The sequence below is a fragment of the Odontomachus brunneus genome, unplaced genomic scaffold (genome assembly GCF_010583005.1).
Source record: "Odontomachus brunneus isolate Ranch 3 - 2012 unplaced genomic scaffold, Obru_v1 Obru_scaffold_037, whole genome shotgun sequence".
Lineage (NCBI taxonomy): Eukaryota > Metazoa > Arthropoda > Insecta > Hymenoptera > Formicidae > Odontomachus > Odontomachus brunneus.
The window spans coordinates 1109591-1129974 of record NW_022639487.1 but is presented as its reverse complement, the minus strand read 5'-3'; the positions used below and the strand labels follow the sequence as shown (position 1 = coordinate 1129974).

General features: G+C 47.5%; 2 protein-coding genes across 3 annotated transcripts in view; one reads left to right on the top strand and one right to left on the bottom strand.

Annotated features, from left to right (window-relative positions):
• Positions 1-6344, bottom strand: part of LOC116843974 — a 75615-nt gene extending 69271 nt beyond the window's left edge. The window contains exon 1 of the mRNA XM_032814984.1: positions 5835-6344. Within this exon, the coding sequence (XP_032670875.1) occupies positions 5835-5861 (27 nt within the window). The 5' untranslated portion in view covers positions 5862-6344. The remainder of the gene's footprint in view (positions 1-5834) is intronic.
• Positions 6336-20384, top strand: part of LOC116843973 — a 282611-nt gene continuing 268562 nt past the window's right edge. For both annotated transcript variants that reach the window (XM_032814983.1, XM_032814982.1), the window contains exon 1: positions 6336-6579. In XM_032814983.1, the coding sequence (XP_032670874.1) occupies positions 6534-6579 (46 nt within the window). In that variant the 5' untranslated portion in view covers positions 6336-6533. The remainder of the gene's footprint in view (positions 6580-20384) is intronic.

Sequence of the window (20384 nt, the reverse complement as noted above, 5' to 3'; positions counted from 1 at the left end):
GATTCAGGATTACTCTCCCTCTTTAATTATCCTGCTTCCCCTTCGTCCCCCGTCGCCTCCGGCATCAATGCCGTCGTCGTCGTCGGTGGCGGCGGCGACGGCGTCGCCATCGTCTTCTCTCTTTCGCTCGCGGGAAGGACAGAAAGTCCAGCGCGCGGCGCGATAACGAATTATCTTCGAGAACACGCTTCTTGGGCAGGAACCGGAAATATCGCCGGACGATAATGGCGATATCTCGCAAGAACCGTCGCATTCCCCACGGCACTATTCTTCGCGGTGAGGTTTCTCTGCACTCTCTCTCCCTCTCTCTCTCTCTCTCTCTCTCTCTCTCTCTCTCTCTCCCCCCCTCTTTCTCTCCTCTCTTCTCCTTTTTTATACACCTACGTCAGAATAATCGAATGGAAACATTTTTAATATTCCAAGCGGGAGATGCGATGCAATTTCTGGGCAGGATTTAGCTCGGAAAGTGAGCGTACGTCAAACGTCGCTTTAAATTTTCATAAATCCAGAGAACGGCGATTTATTAGGCCAGATTTGTGGTAGCGGCTATTTTGATTTCTCGAAACTTGACTGCATCGTGCATGTCGCGAGCGCGATAACACGCTAACGACAAGGCGTTCAGAGATAACGAATCAAGGACCAATCGGAGTCATCCTCACATGTCCACTGGCGACAACTCATAAGCTCGCGACAGAAGCGTATCGCGTAATCAAGCGTGAGTCTGTGTTCGCGTGCGACTACATAAACGTAATGTGCTCCTCTCGCACGCCCTCCTTCGCGTAGAATTCACCATCGCCTTCCGCCCATCGCGCGCTCAAATACCTACGTAAAACAGTCATGTCGGCCGTGAACGTAATCTTCGAGCGGCCATTAGTTCCATCAAAAGTGTTCCATTGCTGATGACCGTCCGCCGATCGCGTGCGGATCCGTGACACGATTCCGACGTAGTTCTTTATGTTTATTTTTTTTCCTGAATCTTGATCAGCCGAGGACACACTGGCGATCGACAGAATGCAACGGCGGCGCGATAAGCAAGAACGATAAAGCGCTTACGAAGATCTGCCCCACCCCTCGCTCTCGTGGCGTATTGCGACGCAAACGCCAGGACGCTGCTCTTGTCGCAATTATTATACGCGAAATGTGTGTCATTCTGAAGTCGCGCGGAACTGCAGACGAATCCGCGTCACGCGAAAGATCGCGGATCTTGCCGCGCTCGTCGTGCGAGCGTGATATAATCGTTAATCACAGGTCGATTCGATTCAACGAGGCCCGCAGCGGTGTAATCTTTATTATACTGCACGGGAGCGTACAGAGAGAGAAAGAGAGAGAGAGAGAGAGAGAGAGAGAGAGAGAGAGAGAGAGAGAGAGAGAGAGAGACGCTTCGCCTGGAAAGATACTCACATACTTTGATTCCCGCGGCTATATTTGCCAGGCGAATCGCGTGCAGAGTAATTGTTACGTGGTCCTTTATACCTTCGGCCATGTCGTGATTGGCCGAGGTGGATAATCGGCCGGGGCCCGCCCGCGTTGCGGGGACCCAGTCACCGAAGATCCGGCCCCATTCGTCGCGACGCGACACAAAACGACGTGGAAACGTACGTTCCGGAAGAACACGCCGATGTTACCATTGTCGTTCTCCGCACTCGACCGCCATTTGACGTACGCGCGCGTCTCTCTGTTCTCTCATCTCGCTTCTCGACAACGAAGCGATCACACCGATAAGAGCCTTCGTACACTTACGTGTACTTATGCGCTCACTTATGTGGGATATGACGCAAACGTCCCCATCTATCCGTTCTGCACAACGCTTTTGCGTATCGCGCGTTAGCGTTAGCGCGACGCGTGGTCGCTCTTTTTTTTGCGCGAGCAAGACGGGATTCTGTCGACACAACGGCAACAACAACGGCCTGTCAACAAGATGCCTATCGCGCGGCACGAAAATTGTTGATTTTTCCTCGTTTGCGGCGGGGCACACCGCGCGGTCTCGTGCCTTTAATCGTCGCGAAAACAGATTCGACTCCCCGCCTCATTCTGTCTCCCTCTTTCGCTCGATGGTCCTCCGGCTGATCGGCTTTGATAAAGTTTACGTTGATTCCCGGTACCGATGTATATCCAGCGTCGCTTTGACGAGGGGCTGCGATGTCCGGCGACGCGTAAAATCAGGGGCGATTAGTTGGAATGCACACAATTAGCGCTGCAGTTGCCCGACACGGTATTACATTCCGCGCGACACGCGTAGGCGAACGGTCGAATAACACTTTTTGCAATGGATCTAATACCCGGCATTGGCAACTTAGAGATTCGCATGTAATATATGCATGTACACAAGCCGGATCTCCAGTTTGTGGCCGCAATTTACAGGCTGAGTCGGTATAATTGCAAAAAGTGCGCTCGCCCACGCACGCTCTTCGCGTATTTCATTGCTCCAAGAATAATTGTCATTTTGGGCCGTTGAAATTATCTGTATGTTTCGATATTGTTATTTCTGTCATTCTTCCTGGCGAGACAAGGGCGGCTGCATTCTCGCAAACGATGTTTTCCATGTCGGACGATACCGAGCGCAATTGATTTCGCATTATCGCGAAATTACGAGTACTCTGGACGGGAAATTAACCGTGATTATTACACTTTGGACACACTAGGTGGAGTATGCGTATCCGGCAAACAGATCCTTAACGAGAGTTTGAGAAATGTTACGCTGAGATCGGGGTTAATCGGAGGTGAGCCGACTCATCTTAGACAGATGTCGAAACCAACCGCAAAGTTGAAAGGGCCGTTATCCCTCCGTTACTTCGTACGACTAATCTCCGATTTCTCCAAGTCGATACGAAACGGTCACTTGGCCGCATTTAGCCTAATTCGCAATAATCGCCAAATGCTTGCGTAAAACGACGTAACTTTGATTAATGGCTTCGATATTTTCGCCACAGGATCGCGAATAATGATAATATTGATCAGTTATAAATATAGCACTGTAATCAGTAAGATCTCGCTGAAAGAAATCGTTGATAGTAACGACTGTTTCTATTAATGATGCAGTTTGCAAACACAGACAGTGTCATTGCACGTACATCGCATGGAAGCCGGTAATTTCATCGTCAGAAAGTTGGATTTGACCCAGGATTGATATAACGAATTCGTAGTGCACAGAGTTTACGGTAAAGTCTTTCTTCCACTGGTCAAAATTAGTGAAATATAAAATGAAGCAGTAAAGTGAAAGTATTCCCAGTGAAAATCAATGAACATTCACTGATTATCGGTGAAATGCTTCTCTCACTGATTCAATAAGAAATATTTGATTCCCTTTAAGAGAGTGTAACAATATATAGTACTTTGCCGCGTTAGATTCACCAGAAATTTTGCTATTGCAAATGAAATTCATTCGAGACTGAGGCAACTTTTTTTGCTTTTATCCCCCATCCTTTTGTCCCCAGCACTTATATCGCTCTCAAATACAATTTTCGACCGCTTCAATGCCGTTTCCCAATCGCGAGGCGTCTTCGTTTAAAGGCACGTGCAAAATCGCGAAATCGAGTGTGTCCGAAAACAAAGGGCACCGCTTGTCGTCCGATACCGGTGACGTCTGTGGCACCGAATTCACCGAACCACAAAAAAAAATATCTTCCGCCCGTAGACACCAATAAGAGCGGGCACGAGCCGTCCCTCATTTCGTGTCCGCACAACTTCTCGCAGTCACCGGCGCGCGAAATGTCCCTCGGCCTTTGATGTCGAACGTTACGGAATACGAAGGATCTCGCGGGGGAGCGGAATTCGGCGCTCTACCACCCCCGGTGATCACTTGTAAATTGTCGCGACGCGCTCGCGTCGTCTCCACCCCTTTCGAGTCGCGCGCAAAGAGAGAAAACACTTTCCAGTATCGTTCTCGCACTTCAACGAGTGATCGCGGCAAGAACGTGCCGTCAGACTGGCCCATCCCTCCTCCCTCCCTCTCTACCTCCCTCACGAGATGGTGAGACCGGGAAACAATTAAGGGAAGGCGAGGCGCAGTGTCGCCTTGTATAATAATGCGTTGTAACCTCGGCACAGGAAAAACGACACGTAAAGGAAGAGGAGGATTACACGGCGCGGAGGAGCGCGCGGAACGTAGCGGGAGGGTGCGGCTAGAAGAGAATACGAAGCGGAGGGCCACGAGGTAGTGGAGGTCGCGGTTCTTACTTTGCATTCTTTTGTGTGTCCTCCTGAGCCCTCTTCCACCCACCCCCGCCGCTACCCTCAGTCGTCCTCCTGCCTCTTGAAGCTTGAACTAACGCCCGAGGTTTTAATGCACTTGTCTACTCCACATACCGTTCATAAAGACACATATGCCGGTCTGTTGAACGAGCGGGCAGGAGAGCGCGGTCTTGGAGAGTGGAATGAGAGCAGGACCGTGAGCGCGGAGGAACGTTGGAGGCTGAGGGTGGGTTAGAGAGCGAGATAGGGAAAAAGAGGACGGTAAAGGAGAAGTCGAGAGAGAGAGAGAGAGAGAGAGAGAGAGAGAGAGAGAGAGAGAGTGCAGAAGAGAATGGCGCTGAGCGTAACGATATGAAATGCATTTTAAATTCTAAGCATCGACTGCGAGAAAGATGTCGACTCCTCGCTTGCATAATCCCGCGGGAAAGACGGAAATCGCGGCGAAAACCGAGGTAGAAAGAGAGAGAGAGAGAGAGAGAGAGAGAGAGAGAGAAAGAGAGAGAGAGAAAGAGAGAAAGAAAGACGAAGAGAGAGAAGTAGGAGGCAACGATCTCGTGATTTTTGCACGGACACGGACGGTCGAAGAACCCACTGTCCTCTGCGCCCGGCAAGTTATGACAGACGTTACCTAATATTCAGCGTGCGCGCGCTGTTATCATTTCGCGTATTATATATTCATATCGCCTTTCGCACACTCTGTATATTCAGATCAGGCGGGGACTGCGAGCTCTCACATAATATTTTTAGTCATAAATGAGAATCTATACGGCAGCGTTGGAAATTCGGAAAGTTATTCCGCAAAATACAGACCGCACTTCGAAAATAGATTCAAGGCGATGAAATAATAAAATGACAAACGAATGGTCTCTGCGCGGCGAAAAAGATTTCGAACGCGGGAACTACCCGAGTCGAAATATTGGCTTTACATTAAACCCGCCAATTTCGTCGAACTTGAGGGACGAATGAGGAATCCCGAGACATAACATTATACAAGGCTATATATACAAGCTATTGTCTTATCTCGAAATTACAAGTGTCTACTCACTGCCATTTTTATTTCACGTCAAAGTTTATTTCAAAATTATTTCATATTCTCGATTATATCTATGAATATTTTACCTGCGTCTAATCTTTATTCTCAACTTTGATAAGCAGTATATCAATGGTATAATTTACTTAATGTATATAGAATATGTAAGATAAGCATTAAATATTAAGAAATTAATACAGGTAAATAATGAAATTAATGGTCAAACAAAACTTCCTCTATTCAGAATCATTATTATTTTTTTATTGACGTTAGAAATTTCGATAAAATAATATTTTAGATTTGAAATCAGCAAAATTTTTACTAGATTCTAAAACCGGCATTCATAGATATAAATTATTTGCAATTTTTATGGAGAACATAACTATAGATACATATCTATGTACTCTCCGTTATTTGACTGTTTGGATCAACATTTCTTGTATAAAAATAAATATAGATTGACAAATAAAAAATTGAAGATTCACAAAGTTACAACTATTTATTAAATAACAAATTATGCATGCCGATTTCGTTTCAACTTTTATTCTCAGTAAATTTGTCAAACGTCTATCAAAAAATAATAATGCCTCGCGTAATAAATGATTTCACGCACCTGAAAGTATGACTGACGATGTCTCATTTTCCCCGTCTCAGCTTCCCGCGATCCTGCTACTCTGTCATGGCACTACAAATGCTCATCGTGGCACTGACATCGGCACTGACACTCGCGTAGATGTGACTCGATCAGAAAAACGTTAATTAACGCGTCGCCGCCGAGAGGCCGATTAAATATTTCAATAGTCGAGGCAATATTTTAATCACACGACAGGAATGATAATTAACGCACCGACACGCGTACTACGGTACGTGCGGTTCACTCGCCGGTTCGGCACGTAATGTACGACACTTGGATAGCTGCGCAACGTACGAGGCTGAATCCGAGCGTCTTAAACGTCCGGGATGTTTGAAACGTGTTATTTGTTTTGATTACACTTGGCCGCGTGCGACGACGGTTGACGGTTGAGAACGGGCGATTTTTTCACTTGTCTTATCGATTGTTTTGATACTTTCGCGCGTCGCGTACTTCTCCGTGTACTGAGTCATTGTGTTTCGAGCCGGCAAGAGCGACAGGCATACCGCGACGCGGACTACCGTATCAGTGCGTTAATTATAATGTCTATCGAGTGATTGAAATATTTCGTCGGCGTCGCATAAGTTAACACGCGTTTCTCCGACAGAGTCGTGTCCATCGCGCGAGTGTCAGTGCAACCACTGAGTGTCCAGAGTGCTAAGACGAAGTGGCAGAATCCGAATGCCAAGACGAAGGATGCGGACAACGATACATTATTTATTTGCAGGTCAGTAAAATCATTTATTATACACTACGTAATCGGTGTTTTCAGCGACTGTTTAATAAAATTTGAGGATGAGAAAGTATTCGAGTTGAAATTTAGATCGGTATTCAGAGTCTGTCATTTTACAAATAATTATAGCTTCGCGAATCATTAATTACTAGTCAATCTGTACCTGTTTATCTCATACAAGAAATATTGATCCAAACATCCAAATAACGGCTCACGAATATGAATCTGTAATTAATTATACCCTCAAACAAAAACCGTATTCGTAATCATATTTTCCACGATAAATATCGACCTTAAAATCTAACGTGAATCTCGCAAGTATTGATTTGCGCGTCTAATAACGCTCCTTGAGCCGTGAGGCCGATTTACACCTTAATCTTTTAAATTACGTAATATTTGCTTATCTTATATATTATTCCTTATCTGCAATCAAACCAGCGTGTGATATAATTAATTATTGATTGAAATTAAAAATAAAGATTAAATGCAGGAAGACAGAAAAGTTGAGATGAACGTTACGTAATTATGAGATATTGTAGTTCTTTCAAGCTACAGAAAAACAACAAGTAAACGTTTACAGTATCAAGACAGGACAATAGTTCGTACATCCCGAGATTGTCTATTGATCTTTCTATACAATTCGCTGGAATGTATAAAATTAATGTAGATCTAAAATCTCGATTCGGATATCGGGAAATAAGAAAAACCGAGTTTTTACCGTGTCTGCATCCTAACAATTTTTCTTCGTCACAAACGTGACATTTTCTACCTGTTCCTTTTACGCGTTATTTTAAAGTACAGATAATAATCCTTGGACGCGTTTAACTGCGTTTTAGTTTTGGCAGCCGCGTTAGTTAGGCAGCATCAAAATTCACACCAACGAAGGACACGAATGAAATAGAAGTATCGGAATTTTTATACGGTAGATCGAGCACATTCGATAAATGCATGCTCGATAGTGTCAAGATGATACCGACGTGATAAGCCCGTAATAATGTTTCCGTAACAGACAACACTGTGTGTTGCACGCTACGCCCGTAATCCACGTAATCATCAATTTGGCGTGGAAATAAATTAACGAGCGACAAAATCCCGCATTTTACAACGTCCGATTGTCGAGATCTCAATGAGATTAAAGTGAAAGAGAGAGAGAGACTTACCTCTTGCGTCCCAGTATCCGCGCACCAACCAGCTCTCTACTACGGCGTCATTCGTCAATCTAAACAAACAAAATGGACCTTCAGAAATTCGACATTCGTCTCGAGCGAGCGGTGTTCTTTTTTTTTATTTTTTCCCTCTTTTTCTCTCTATCGCGCTCGGTACTGTCACGGTTACACTACGAGCACATTATCGAGGGCGAGAATGCGCGCGAATCCGCACATTGAAGCGTGCAGCGGCTCCGCGGCGGAAGCAGGCGAGCAATTTTGCCATTTCTCGCGGGCACCTACATAATGCGACGTCGGGGTCGAAGGTGTACCCAAGTACGCCGATTCAAGGCAGGCAGCGCGCACGGCAGGTGCCGGGAGGTCCTTTCAGACGGAGGGAAAAGAAAGCGGGCGCTAATAAATTCGCGCTTCATTCATTCAGCGCGAGTAAGTGGGTGCGGGAGGACGCGGGAGACTCTCCTTCGAGATGTAATTAGCACATCTTCGCGCGACGTGCCGCGACAATGCGGCCTTTAATTAGTATGCGTCCACGACCGATTCCTCGCTCCCCTCCCCCTCCCCCTCCCTCGGCTGCGACAGCTCTCGCTGGCACCCTTCCGCGCTCATAGACGACGGCGAACACACGTGGTCGATTTCACGCGCACGCACACGCACAGCCACACTCGCGCACATGCACGCACCGGGGTGCAGCAGCGAACCGTGCGCGTTTATGTCGGCGCATCACACGCCGTTGCACCGCAGAAGTGTCAATACGTGGGTGCGTGTACGCGCGCGTTGAGCGAGCTCGCGTGCACCGGTTTGCATTACGGCGGATACTCGAGCACGTAAGGCGTTCCTGCGGTATAAAGAGCCGCACGTTATGCGTCGGCATAACGATATAATTCGATGTGCCGCGTTTATTTTCCGCTCGTAAACCGCCCGCGATCGCGCGTCGCCGCACCGACGCTCTCGTGCCGTCGGCACGAACTCGTGGAGGCGCTCATTGGCGAAACAACCCCTGACTGTCGAGCTCGCTGGGAATAAATCGTGCATTGCCTGTCTGTGTTGGACGCGATTTACGCTGATCTCTTTCTTAATGAAAGTCTGATCGAGGCGCAGCCAGGCAGTTGCGATATTGTAATTTCAGGTGTCAGCGCGGCTTGTACAGTCGCGAGTAGTTCGCGCGTAGCGCGAACGGGGACTGTAAATTTCAGCCGGTGAGGCAAATGTCGGGACTTAACAAGGAAGTATCGAGTTTACCGGTAAACGTATCGAAGGAACAAAGACGCGCTTGAATTCGCTGATAATTTTCTTATGGACTGAGGCAATTTTGCGTGCATTGATTTCAGCGGTGAAAACGCTCCCAGCCAACTTGCGAACTTGGTCAACGACGACGCGCATAACTCAGGGACGCGACGACGCAATGATAAGTCCGCGAGCAGTACAAAGTAAATTACGCCAACCGAGCCAAGTGCTCGCTAACGATGCGTAGAATACGATGACGCGCGCGAATGACGTTCCCCGCCTTGCCTCCTCATTCTCCCCTCTTGAATTCCCCGCTTTGCTGAATCAATCGCGGCCGAATGCGAGCACGCCGATCCTTCGTTTTCAGCATCGACTAAGGTCATGCATTCAGATGCGCTCGTTCCCACGCCTTAAAGCCTGAAAACTTTATCGTCGAGCGCAATCGCGCAGATATGACGCGCGATTGCTGGTCGTGACGCGCTAACGCGATACGTCGATTCGCAATTACCGTGCGAGCCTCCACTCGTATTCTCGAGACAATTGTAGGGGGTGACGAAGGACACCAATTGCTGCTGAGCCAGCGACAGAAAGCTGCACGATTTCCGGGATGTGCGTTGATATCTGACATTAGATCGAGTGTCGCTCACGAACGCGCGTGATTACGCGCGGCCGTGCGCAGAAGGGCAAACAAAGAGGGAGGAGGGGAAGACAGGCGAAAGAAAATTCGCGGCATTCGGGCTATGATCTTTCTCTTTTTACGCCAAGTCATGAATGTGGAATAATTTCTCTACAAAATTAAGACGAACCTCATAATTATTGCAACATTCCCACTTAACTATTGACACTCTGGATGCTAGTCTTTTATTTTCTACGATCAGCTGCATCTGTTCACAGTTTTAGTAATCGTGCAGATCTTTTTTGGAAGCATAGAATATACGCAAGAAGTCTGCGATGCTGATAGCGTGAAAAAGCAGACTTTCTTTTTAGAATGCCAATGATCAAGGGAGATGCTAATAATTGTGTATTACTCATCTCACGAATCTAAATTATTTCACAAGTTCTCAAATAATATCACTGGGAAGAGACATCGCGCGAATTGGATCGAACATTTTGAGGTCTCTTTACCTCGTGATTAATGCGCGGAATCACAACGGAAGACAGCATCGAATTTTACGACACGCTCGGAAAGACATATCGACGATACATCTCGCAGAGAGAAGTAACTAGCGCGGCGTAAAATTTGTCCGAAGTGTCTTTAATGTAACTTCCGCTAAACAGCGAGGCGTTCGATCCACCTCCGTATGCACCGACACGATTACGTATCAGCACGGCATTTATAAACGTATTATAATTTCATTCAGCCTGATGGGAGAACGAAGGACTAAATATGCAATGAAACGTTTTACATTCATTACTATCGAAATACTATTTTAATTGCGGCAGCGTGCTCGCGCGCGCGCAAGCGTGCGATGTGCGCGTCGGACACAACGGCAGTTTAAAACAGCCGATCGAAAAGTCGAGTTATATCCGATTTCGGAGCGCGCGATCTGTGTCAATGCCACGATTTACCGTTGCGAGCCTTTCGGGAATTGAACGAATATTGAAATTGCGGGAAACGCACAGAACTTTTGCATAATGAGCTGGCGGCTCACGCCGTCACACGGACGCGCACGCACACCGCGCCCCCGGTGCCGGCGCGTACATGAATATTTTCATTTGATTGCGTTAATTAAACTCGCGCTGCCAGGCGATGACCTTTGAAGTTCAGCGGCACGCGGCACGCATACACCAATTACCGATATTATTAATTGCAATGTGCTGCCCATTTTCGGAAGTCATTGAGTCCGCGTGGCGATTCACGGAGCGCGACTCTTGCGTCTCGTCCTTCGCCAAGGAAAAGGTCGGAAATACCAACACGCACTTAACTCTGGATATTCTTATTGTTTTGATGTTTAATGAGGGTCACTTGGGTATATGACACTGGAATTCAATTAGTAGATTCACTATATGAATATACATCTTATGTCTTGAAAGTTTGAATGTTCGTATTTGAAGATCAGAACAATAAGAATGTCCGGCAGAAAAAATATTTGATATTTGTAATTGTATCGAAGAATAATTACTATAAGTTATGATCAAGGAAACCATTCTTTCTGTTAGACTCTACTAAAGTGAGTGATAATAATTTTATATGCATGTTACTATTACCATTTTCGTGTTAGAAACAAATATGGTTGGGGCCAAAAATAACTATAATTGTGATTATCCATCTTTCTCTCTCAGTGTAGGCATTGATACTTTTGCCGTTTTCTCGAAGATGGCGTTTCGTCGACTGTCAAAATTTTGTCCAAACCCCGAAAATGTCGAAGCGTCGGTACGAGTTTTTGTACAGCGTTGCACACGACGTTAATTAGAATTAGAAAGACGTTGCTCTGTATTGTCGTACTGTATTGCGTACTTTACGCTAACAATAACCGCGTCCTTAATCGTTCTATGTGTTTTGCGGTTTACTTGCATCGATGCGAATTACATCCCATGTACGTACCACCGCAAGCGATTACAAAATCGCTCACGCGATGATGCTATACTCGCTGCACGCATCGCCTTGGGAGTTCATCGCGGTTTTTGTGGCCTGATTTTCATCGGATGTTGCAAGAAAATGAAGAATATTAACGGGGAATTCCCCCGCGCATTCTTGATAAGGTCGACCGCGAGATGACGGAAATCATTGCGATTGTATCCTCTTATGCTGATAACGCGCCACGAAAACGCCCATCGATACGATTTCTTCACGTTCTTTTTGCGAACATTAATTTTGCATTAAACACGCATCGATCCGCTTGCATAACGACACCGTGACCGAGAAATCGGTCGAAACGACCGAAAATAGAACAAGGTAAAAATACCACAATACTTAGACGCTAATAACATTGATATCTACCTCTGGATACTCTTATTGCATTGACTTTTAAATACGGATATTTATACTTTCAACGTATGTACATGGAGACAATATTATAGAATTTTCTTTCATATAAAGTCTTTTCAATTTTAACCAGAAATATAGAGACTGTAAGGTCTATCTTACTAAGAAACATAATAAATTTTGCTAGAAACATAGCAAGTGTTTTAACAGCGCATTTTAGTCCTAAAATATGAGTAACACGTATGAAATAAAAGTATAGTGAATTACTGCATAATGTCGACTTACTTCTCAGTTGTAAAATCCTGTAATAATTTACACTATAAAATTCTCCCCACATATATATATATATATATATATATATATATATATATATATATATATATATATATTCAATACAAGCTTACAAGTTGATGTGTCTTTCATGGATTTGTTTTTAACGTTTCGCGAACATTCCAGTTCACTCACAGTTTCAGAAGACTTCTTTAGGAGAGAAACGGCCTGAGATTCAAAAAGTCAACTGAAATGTTCACAAAATGTCAAAAATAAATCCATAAAGGACGTGGCACCAATTTCACAGCTAGACTAAGCATTTCACTACACTACAAAAGTCTAAAATATCACATATATATATATACACTCTATATCGAATTTGTATTCTATGTTGAATTTATATTCTATGCTGAAAGTTTAAAAATTCGTATTTAAAGACGAAAACAATAAGAATGTCGAGAGCTAGATAGCAGGTAGCTGAATAAAACGTTGCGAAGTAGCGGGAATGAATTTTTTCGCGAGGTGTGGAGAAACGCTTAACGCGCGAATTAACTCCGCGAATAATTCGCCGGGCGACACACCCTGTCGCACGGTGTTAACGATTTTCGCCGTGCTTTCGAGACGGTCGTGTCCCGTTTCGCTACACGAGATCCACCAACCACCAGCGCCGTTAGGGTGAAGCACTTACAGTACAATGAGTATGCAAATAGACCGGCATTCGGCTACATTTGTTTCAACGAGCTTAGGAACACCGTCTCGCGAAGAAGCGGTTCCTTTAGCAGGGGGGACAGGTCTATAGGGGGTGGAGCTGCTGCCATAAAAAGTCCGCGACCCCGTATTCCCAAATCTTTACAAAGCGAAGAGAGTTACTTTGGCCGGCGCGTGTTTTTATTGCTCCTTACTTTCGCCCACATCGTTCAGCCGGCATTGTTCTCGCCGTTTTCGCCCGCCCGTTCTCTCTCGTAGACGACGATTGAGGCTACTTTTCTGCTCAAATATACATCGATCGCGAAAGTTTTCTCTCTCTCCCGCCTTTCTGGCCGGCGTTTTACCGCAAACGGCAACGCTCGCCCCGATTAGATCAAGGTTCTTTCCTTCCAAGTCTCTAGCACTTGAACAGCTCGTCCGCGCCAAGTTGAAACTTTGCGAACTTCATTCGCATGTATCCTATTTCGTTACTTCTCCATTGAGTGTATGTATGGGTGTGTGCGCGCGCGCGTTTGTTCGTTCTCGAGAGATTAGGCTCGACGATTCTCCAGGCCTGACGAAAGTTTCGTCGCGCGCCTGCTCGTCACATAAAGCCGACGATGACGACTACGACAACGGGCAATGACGTCTTAACGCGTCGCTCGCGATGTGGCAGTTGGCGAAACTTGGCGAATTCTGACAACGTTCCGCCGTTTGGGAATGCTTACACAACGCTATTCCCCAACACTTGCCGGGACATAATCCATAATAATAGCGGCTAGACTCCTAAAGCCCGATGCAATGCCGACTTGTTTGGAGTTCGGCCCAATCGCCGCTCGATCCGGGCTTCGAATGCAGCCAGTTCGATTCTCGAACGATCCTCGAATGATCCTCGAGTATCGCGCTCCAGTTGGGAAACGCTGTGTAATCAGAGCTCTTCGTCTACGTGCGATGCTCCGCTAATGACGCGAGCGATTAAGCTCGCGCGATGACAATCCACTCTCGAGACTCGAAGGCCGAGTGTCATTTCTTCCTTTTATTTGATGGCAGTTGCGCGAGAGGCGCATAATGGCTCCCATCGCTCCGGATAATTGTATTTACTTATTTTCTTTCTCCACGCGCGGATATAATGCCTCCGCGAGAGCCGATCTGAGCTGTTCCGGGCGTTGCGAATTACCGTAAACGCACTTGCTCATTGTGCCGCTTATTAAGCAATTAGATTACCTTTGATTTCTCAGATAGCGTTCTGGCTAACCAATTCCAGCTCTGTGGCATCTGTATGGCTGAGATTTGCGTTTAACACCTCTTAGTTGCATATAACATTAAGAAGAAAAGAGGGATGCCAAAAAGTGGACGACGAACTCCAGAAAGTTCGATAATGTAGAAGAGATCATCACGATCGCGCGATTCTCGTTTTGTATTTCTCGTATACACAAATCTCATGTAAATCTATGCTCCTTTGTTTTATCATATATTTTGCGAAAAACCTAAAGCCCGGTTTCAGGATGTGCGTGTATAGAAATCTTTCTGCAAACTTTCCGTTGCAAACTTTTAAACTTCTAAATTAATTTGTACAGGTAAAGTAATATTCTTTTCCTAATTAAACACGCATTCGGTATGTACAAGCTGCAAAACTTTTGTATCAGGCAAATATTTGCGCTGACTAGCGGCTCGAGATGTTAATTTTGAAATTTTGTATCGTTTTCGTTATTGCGCAATGTTTCAATTCTGTACTTTCGTTGCATGGAAGTGTTTGTAATTCTGTGCAACCAGTACGATGTAAACTTTGCGGAAGAAAATTCAGTATTTCGGCGGGTTTTGAATGTTTTACCTCCTCAACGCTTATATTTTCGCCTATTTAAGGCGTCCTCATCGCGTACGTTACGTATCTTTCTCGTGTGACGAATGTTGCGTCCATCACCTGCATTTTTGGTGTTTTCCGCGTAACCTTCAAAGATAAGCCTGCGTCAAGTGCGGATCCGCGGAATAAATTATTTCCCTAGACGCGCGCCACCGTCTTACGAGTGAACGATGCGGGAGCACCGGCGGGTATCGTTTGACGCGTGACGGCTCTGATTGTGCTTCAAGGCGAGGTGGAAACAAACTCCCGACCGAAAACCGAGACGTGCCGCAAGTTCCGCGCGCAAGGACGGATGGAAACTTTGAAATCCGGTAGGCCCCGCTGAATTCGTAATCGCGTAATCCTGAGATTTCATTAAACCAAATATCCGAGCTCTCTGTCGTCGGGGGCTTAAGCGCGCTCCCTAACCGAGAAAAAGTTACGCGATTCGGTACATCGGGAGAGATTTGCTTTTATCCCCGCCGCAAATTAGCTTTAGCAAAATTAATTAAGAACGGAAGTGCCGCTTGAATAACGCTAAGATCGCCCGTAATGGAGACGCGAACTTTAATCCCGTTCGATCAACCCGCGAGTGTCGGGCGAGTGAGCTAATCAAGCAAGTTGCTTCCACCCTTTCTGCGGTGTTTCCGCGATGAGAATTGATTTCTCATGACGATACGCGTTTCATTTTCCGACACCGCATCGCAACAGCGTTATCAGTTGTAGCTTATAAAAATCCTCCCTCTGTCAAGAGCGCAACGACGACGAGATGTCGCGTCATCTTATTCCGGGTTACCTTACTGAAGCGACTCTATCTCTCTTTCACTTTATCTCTCTCCCCCTTTTCCCTCTCTCTCTCTCTCTCTCTCTCTCTCTCTCTCTCTCTCTCTCTCTCTCTCTCTCGCTCTCTCGAGAAACGCGTGAAAGACTCGCTGTCAAAATCGTCTGACGCGCGAGTCGGTGTGTGCGTGAGCGTGTCAATCGGACGTGGCGCGCATATTCGAGATCGGCCGTTAACGAATCCGCGAACCGGATTCAGACGTTAAGGAGCAGCGCGTCACACGTGGGAAAGCGACGTCCATTCTTTCGACGACAATACAGCCATTTGATAAAAGTCACTCGATCCCCCTTTCGCCGCGAACAAATATTGGAAGGAGAGCTCGGGCGCGCGCGATAAGCGTGAAACTCTGAATTCGAAGCTGTCGTAGATTACGGACGCGCGATCGCGAGCGCGTACTGCCGTGTGGGTGTGTACACTTACTGCGTTGCTTTACGAGGCAGATGTTGATAACGGGCGACAGCGACAGAGAGAAAGGGAGAGAGAGAGAGAGAGAGAGAGAGAGAGAGAGAGAGAGAGAGGGACAGTGACAGCTGCCCCGTATTGTTCGACACGTTCGTTGATTATAGGTCAAAGGCCTCTCACGAAGGATCAAAGAATCGTACCAAGCGCGGTCGAAATCTCCCCCGCGAAATAACGGACGATAAAGCCTTGGATCCCTTTGCGCGTCGGGTGCGTTTCTTCCTTGCCGAAATCCAATTCTGGAATCTGCAGACGGACAGGCAGGCAGACAGGCAGGCAGGTAGGCAGGCACGATACCGAAAATCTATCGCTCGTCCGTTATTTCGCAGTTAGGAGCGCGCGCGCGCTCGCACACGCACATATACGTGATATTTATACGGCGTGTGCGCATTTACTTAATTGTTTTCCGATAATTGAAAGACGGCGAGATTTGTGTGGAGATTCTACCTGTCTCTCTCTCGCGCGGCCAACACTGTTCAGACTAAACGAATACAATCTTGTTCAATGTCCGGAGAAACTAACTAAGACGTATCGGATCGGCGATTAATTATCTCTTTCGAAGGGACAAGATTCGCGAAGCGTTTATTTCGGCCGAGCTGGCAAACTTGATGAGCACAGTGTGACGCGCTAAGGTGTCTTAATACAAACGCTCATCCTGCTCCTTTCACCGTCTCCTTTCGTGTCTGCATTAAGACACGAACACTCGGGATGCACTCGCAGCCGCTTCCAGCGCGATATTCTCGCGCGGTCGTTTATAAAAATATGGCAGGAGACACGGTCATTTCTCTCGAATAATAGAAGCAGAACGTCGCTCCGCCAATGTAACTCCAGCAATTAATTGTGCACACCGACGACAGGATCCATACAGATCCTGATGCGCGCGACGAGACTCGACTAAACGCGACTAATGAAGTACTGCGCTTCTCGCGCAGTAATACGGCGCGGGATTACACGCGCGGAAGATGATCGCAATCCAAATAGAATCCGCCCAGCGGATCTCGCTGTGCGAGAGGTGACAGGCGAAAATATTCGCGAAATGTTAAGTGATTCGGCCAGGCGAAAGCTGAGAAACGCCTAGACGACTTATAATGCGACGTTATTTAACGGCCGGGCGACATTACGGCTCAGGTAATAACCGTTTAAATCTTACCGCACGCGAGTCGGCTCCTCCGTTCAACCATCGATTGCGCGACAAACAGCCATGTCGTTTAAACAGTCGTACCGTTTAAAATCTCGTTATCACGGCATGCTTGCTGATAAACGGGCTCCATTTCGTGATCTATATCCGTTTTCGGATCACTGAAGCAAACGCTCGCTTGCGCGGGTATTACGTTCATTTATCCTGTTCGTATCAACGGAAAGAATAAATGACAACTCACGAATGATGTCTCGAAACTCTACGAGAGACAGAGAGAAAGAAAGAAAAAGAGAGAGATCAATCGGCTAAAGTGTCAAGAATTTCTCAGCATTCGCGAGTGAAATGTATCTCTCGCGTCTCTTGACTCGCGTGCCACCGTCATTTTTGCAGTTTGAGTTCCGAGAAAGGTTCACGAACCTTCAATTGATTCTTTGAAAAATTCACGCGTAAATGGTGGATGGAGGCAACGGTTTAAGATTGCTAAAAATAAAGGTCGGAAAATACCGGTCCTATTAGATGAGCGCTGTGCATTATCGGACGGGACATGTTCTTGGCGAGAGAAAATAGAGTGGATATAAATGCGCTACATTCGAAATCCGAGAGCGCGGCCGGCTCCCGACGGAGAGACGACGCGCGGCGGAATCTCACGCGAGTACAGCAGGCGACGTGAGGAAAACGCACAATTCCTCTCACGCACAGTTCGACGTTCGCGCGGATTGCGCGCGAATCCGTGTGTGCGAATTCCCTCGCGCGGGAGGAGAGATCTCCGGCCCGAAGCGTTACACACCGTCGCACCTTGCCGTGTCTCACACGGCGCGAATCACTGTGTCAGCTAAAGCACAAGTTGGCGTGAGGACTCGGGGATCACGGGGGATCGCCTTGGTCGTGTGCCAAAAGTCACACGAGAGAGCCCCCGAAAGTTTGCGTGCAATCGCACGGGCGATGGCGTAACGAAAACTTGCAGCGGCTACAAGGCGAAACGTCAAAGGGCATGGAGGGCAGGAAGGAGGAGAGGAGTAAAATCGAAATAAATAAAATGCAACAGAAAGCGCAAAAAAGCACAAATTGTATTTCGTAACAATGATATGAGCGGACGAAAGCGAAACATACCGGTAGCGCACACCACATAAGCCGCGCATTGACAATCGCGATGAATAATGGAGGGGTCAATTAAATCTCAATTAAACACCACCGGATAATACGAATCGCGGCTCTTTTCAGCGTCGACCCGCTGAAAGAGAGCGAGAGAAAGAGAGAGCGAGGCAAAGAGAGAGAGAGAGAGAGAGAGAACTTGGTTTTTTAAACACGCCGGCGCGCGCGCGTTTACCCGCTTCGGAAATCAGCGTGCCATCTAGCGCGCTCACGCTCGGTCACACGTACACACACATATTTTACACACCTCATAAAGAATAGCGCATTAAAATTACGTTGATGGGCCTCGAAAATATGATTTCCACTCGGCGCCCATCGATAACCTCGCCATTCGACCGAATCAAATTTCATCCCGACACTTGGCGATACCGATACCGCGCGTATTATATTCCGTATCGAATTATCCGCTAATTTAATATCACGTTGTCGTCCTAATTTAAAGCCGCGTCCGTCATTAATCATGGACCCGCCCGCGACTCGCGACTGGAACCGCCGGTCGAGTATACCTACAACGGGGGAGGGATATCGTGAGCGCGTTGCGTTGCACCCTCGCGTCTCACTGCGAGTACACGCAACGTCCGACGATCTTCTCTCGCACTTAACTCGGCCAAGGGGAGAAGAAACAACGGAGTGTGCACGAAAGAAATGTTTGCTCTCAAGTAAGTCTGCGCGATTTTCCGTTGCAGCTTCCCGATCGGTATCGCCAAGTGCCGTTGGTACGCAGCAGTCGCTCTTACTATCCTCCCTCTCTCTCTCTCTCTCTCTCTCCTCCTCGTAATATCCGTATTATCGGTGTGAATGCACAACAACGAGCGCGGATCGTCTCATGCGTAGCAGCGCACACGTGAAATCACTGTGGATCGCTCAGTATAAGCGCGGACACAATATAAGGAGGGTGCACCGGAGACCACGTAACTTTACCTTGTCTGCGATGCGACCACGTTATCCCCGAGATAAACACACGTGTCACACTGAGTCACGAACGGCGCGTCGGAGGAGCGAGGACAATCGATACGTACAAAGTAGTAACGCGGATTCGTCAGGTGAACACGAATGTTCTCTCTCCGGGAGCGAAAGACGCAGGTGTGTATGCGGAGGTGACGGCACTCGAGATAATCTCGTCAAGCACTGCAGTCCACCTATAATATCGTTCACTGGTCGGTCATCTTGCGCGAAATGTAAACGCGGCGGTCACACTGTCTTCCGCGTAAGTCCCCTCGCGTAAGTCATCACGTCGTCGGCCACCCCGTCGCGATCTCAACAACGATCTCAGCACCAGCAGCGTACACTCTCTTTATCTCCTCGCTTGTCCGTTGGATGTCTGTTGGCCGTACCTTTTCTTTCTTTCTGTCTTAGACGACTAGTAACGAACTCGAGACTCCGCGCGGTCCACCGTCCGCGACCTCGCGCACCTTGACGTTCGCGGTCGCGTAGCTCCACGCCGTTTGGTCCTCCGTGTCCTTAGGACGTGCGTATATATCCGCGACCGGGTGTGCGCGCTCCTCGGGCGTGTACACATGTAAGCCGGATGCGTACGTAAAGTCGTGGATCCGTACCGGCCAGTCGCCGTTTCGTACGTATGTGTCGCGCGGGTGTATGGGGTGTGCGCGCGCGCGACGGTAGTCTCATGGGTAGTCGAGTGTGCGTGTGTCGGTGTTGCGCCTGTATACGTGTCGGTCGGTGTGTATGTGTATGTTGCGGCGTGTACGTGTGTGTGTGCGTGTACGTGTTTGTGTGTGTGGGTGGGATAGCGGTGCGCGCGCGCGCGTCTCTATACCGGTGGGTATATTACAAGGTGTACGCGTCTTAAGTGATTTCGGCCTCGCTGGTCAGCCCCGGCAGCTCCGTATGATGAGGCCGCCGCTTTGCTACTGACAGACCTAAAGACCACCCTAACCCTGCAGTCGGGGACGAGGGGTTCCCCACCCCCGTCGTGAGCGGACGAGAGAGAGACCACCCTCCCCCGCCAGGGACCAGGGCGAATAAGCAACCCTTAGCACCCGATGCCACCTCCACGGCGGCGGCGCAAACGCACTCCTGCCTCCGAGGGTAGTCTTATCCCCACCGACTCTTTCGTAGGAGCGAGAACACCACCC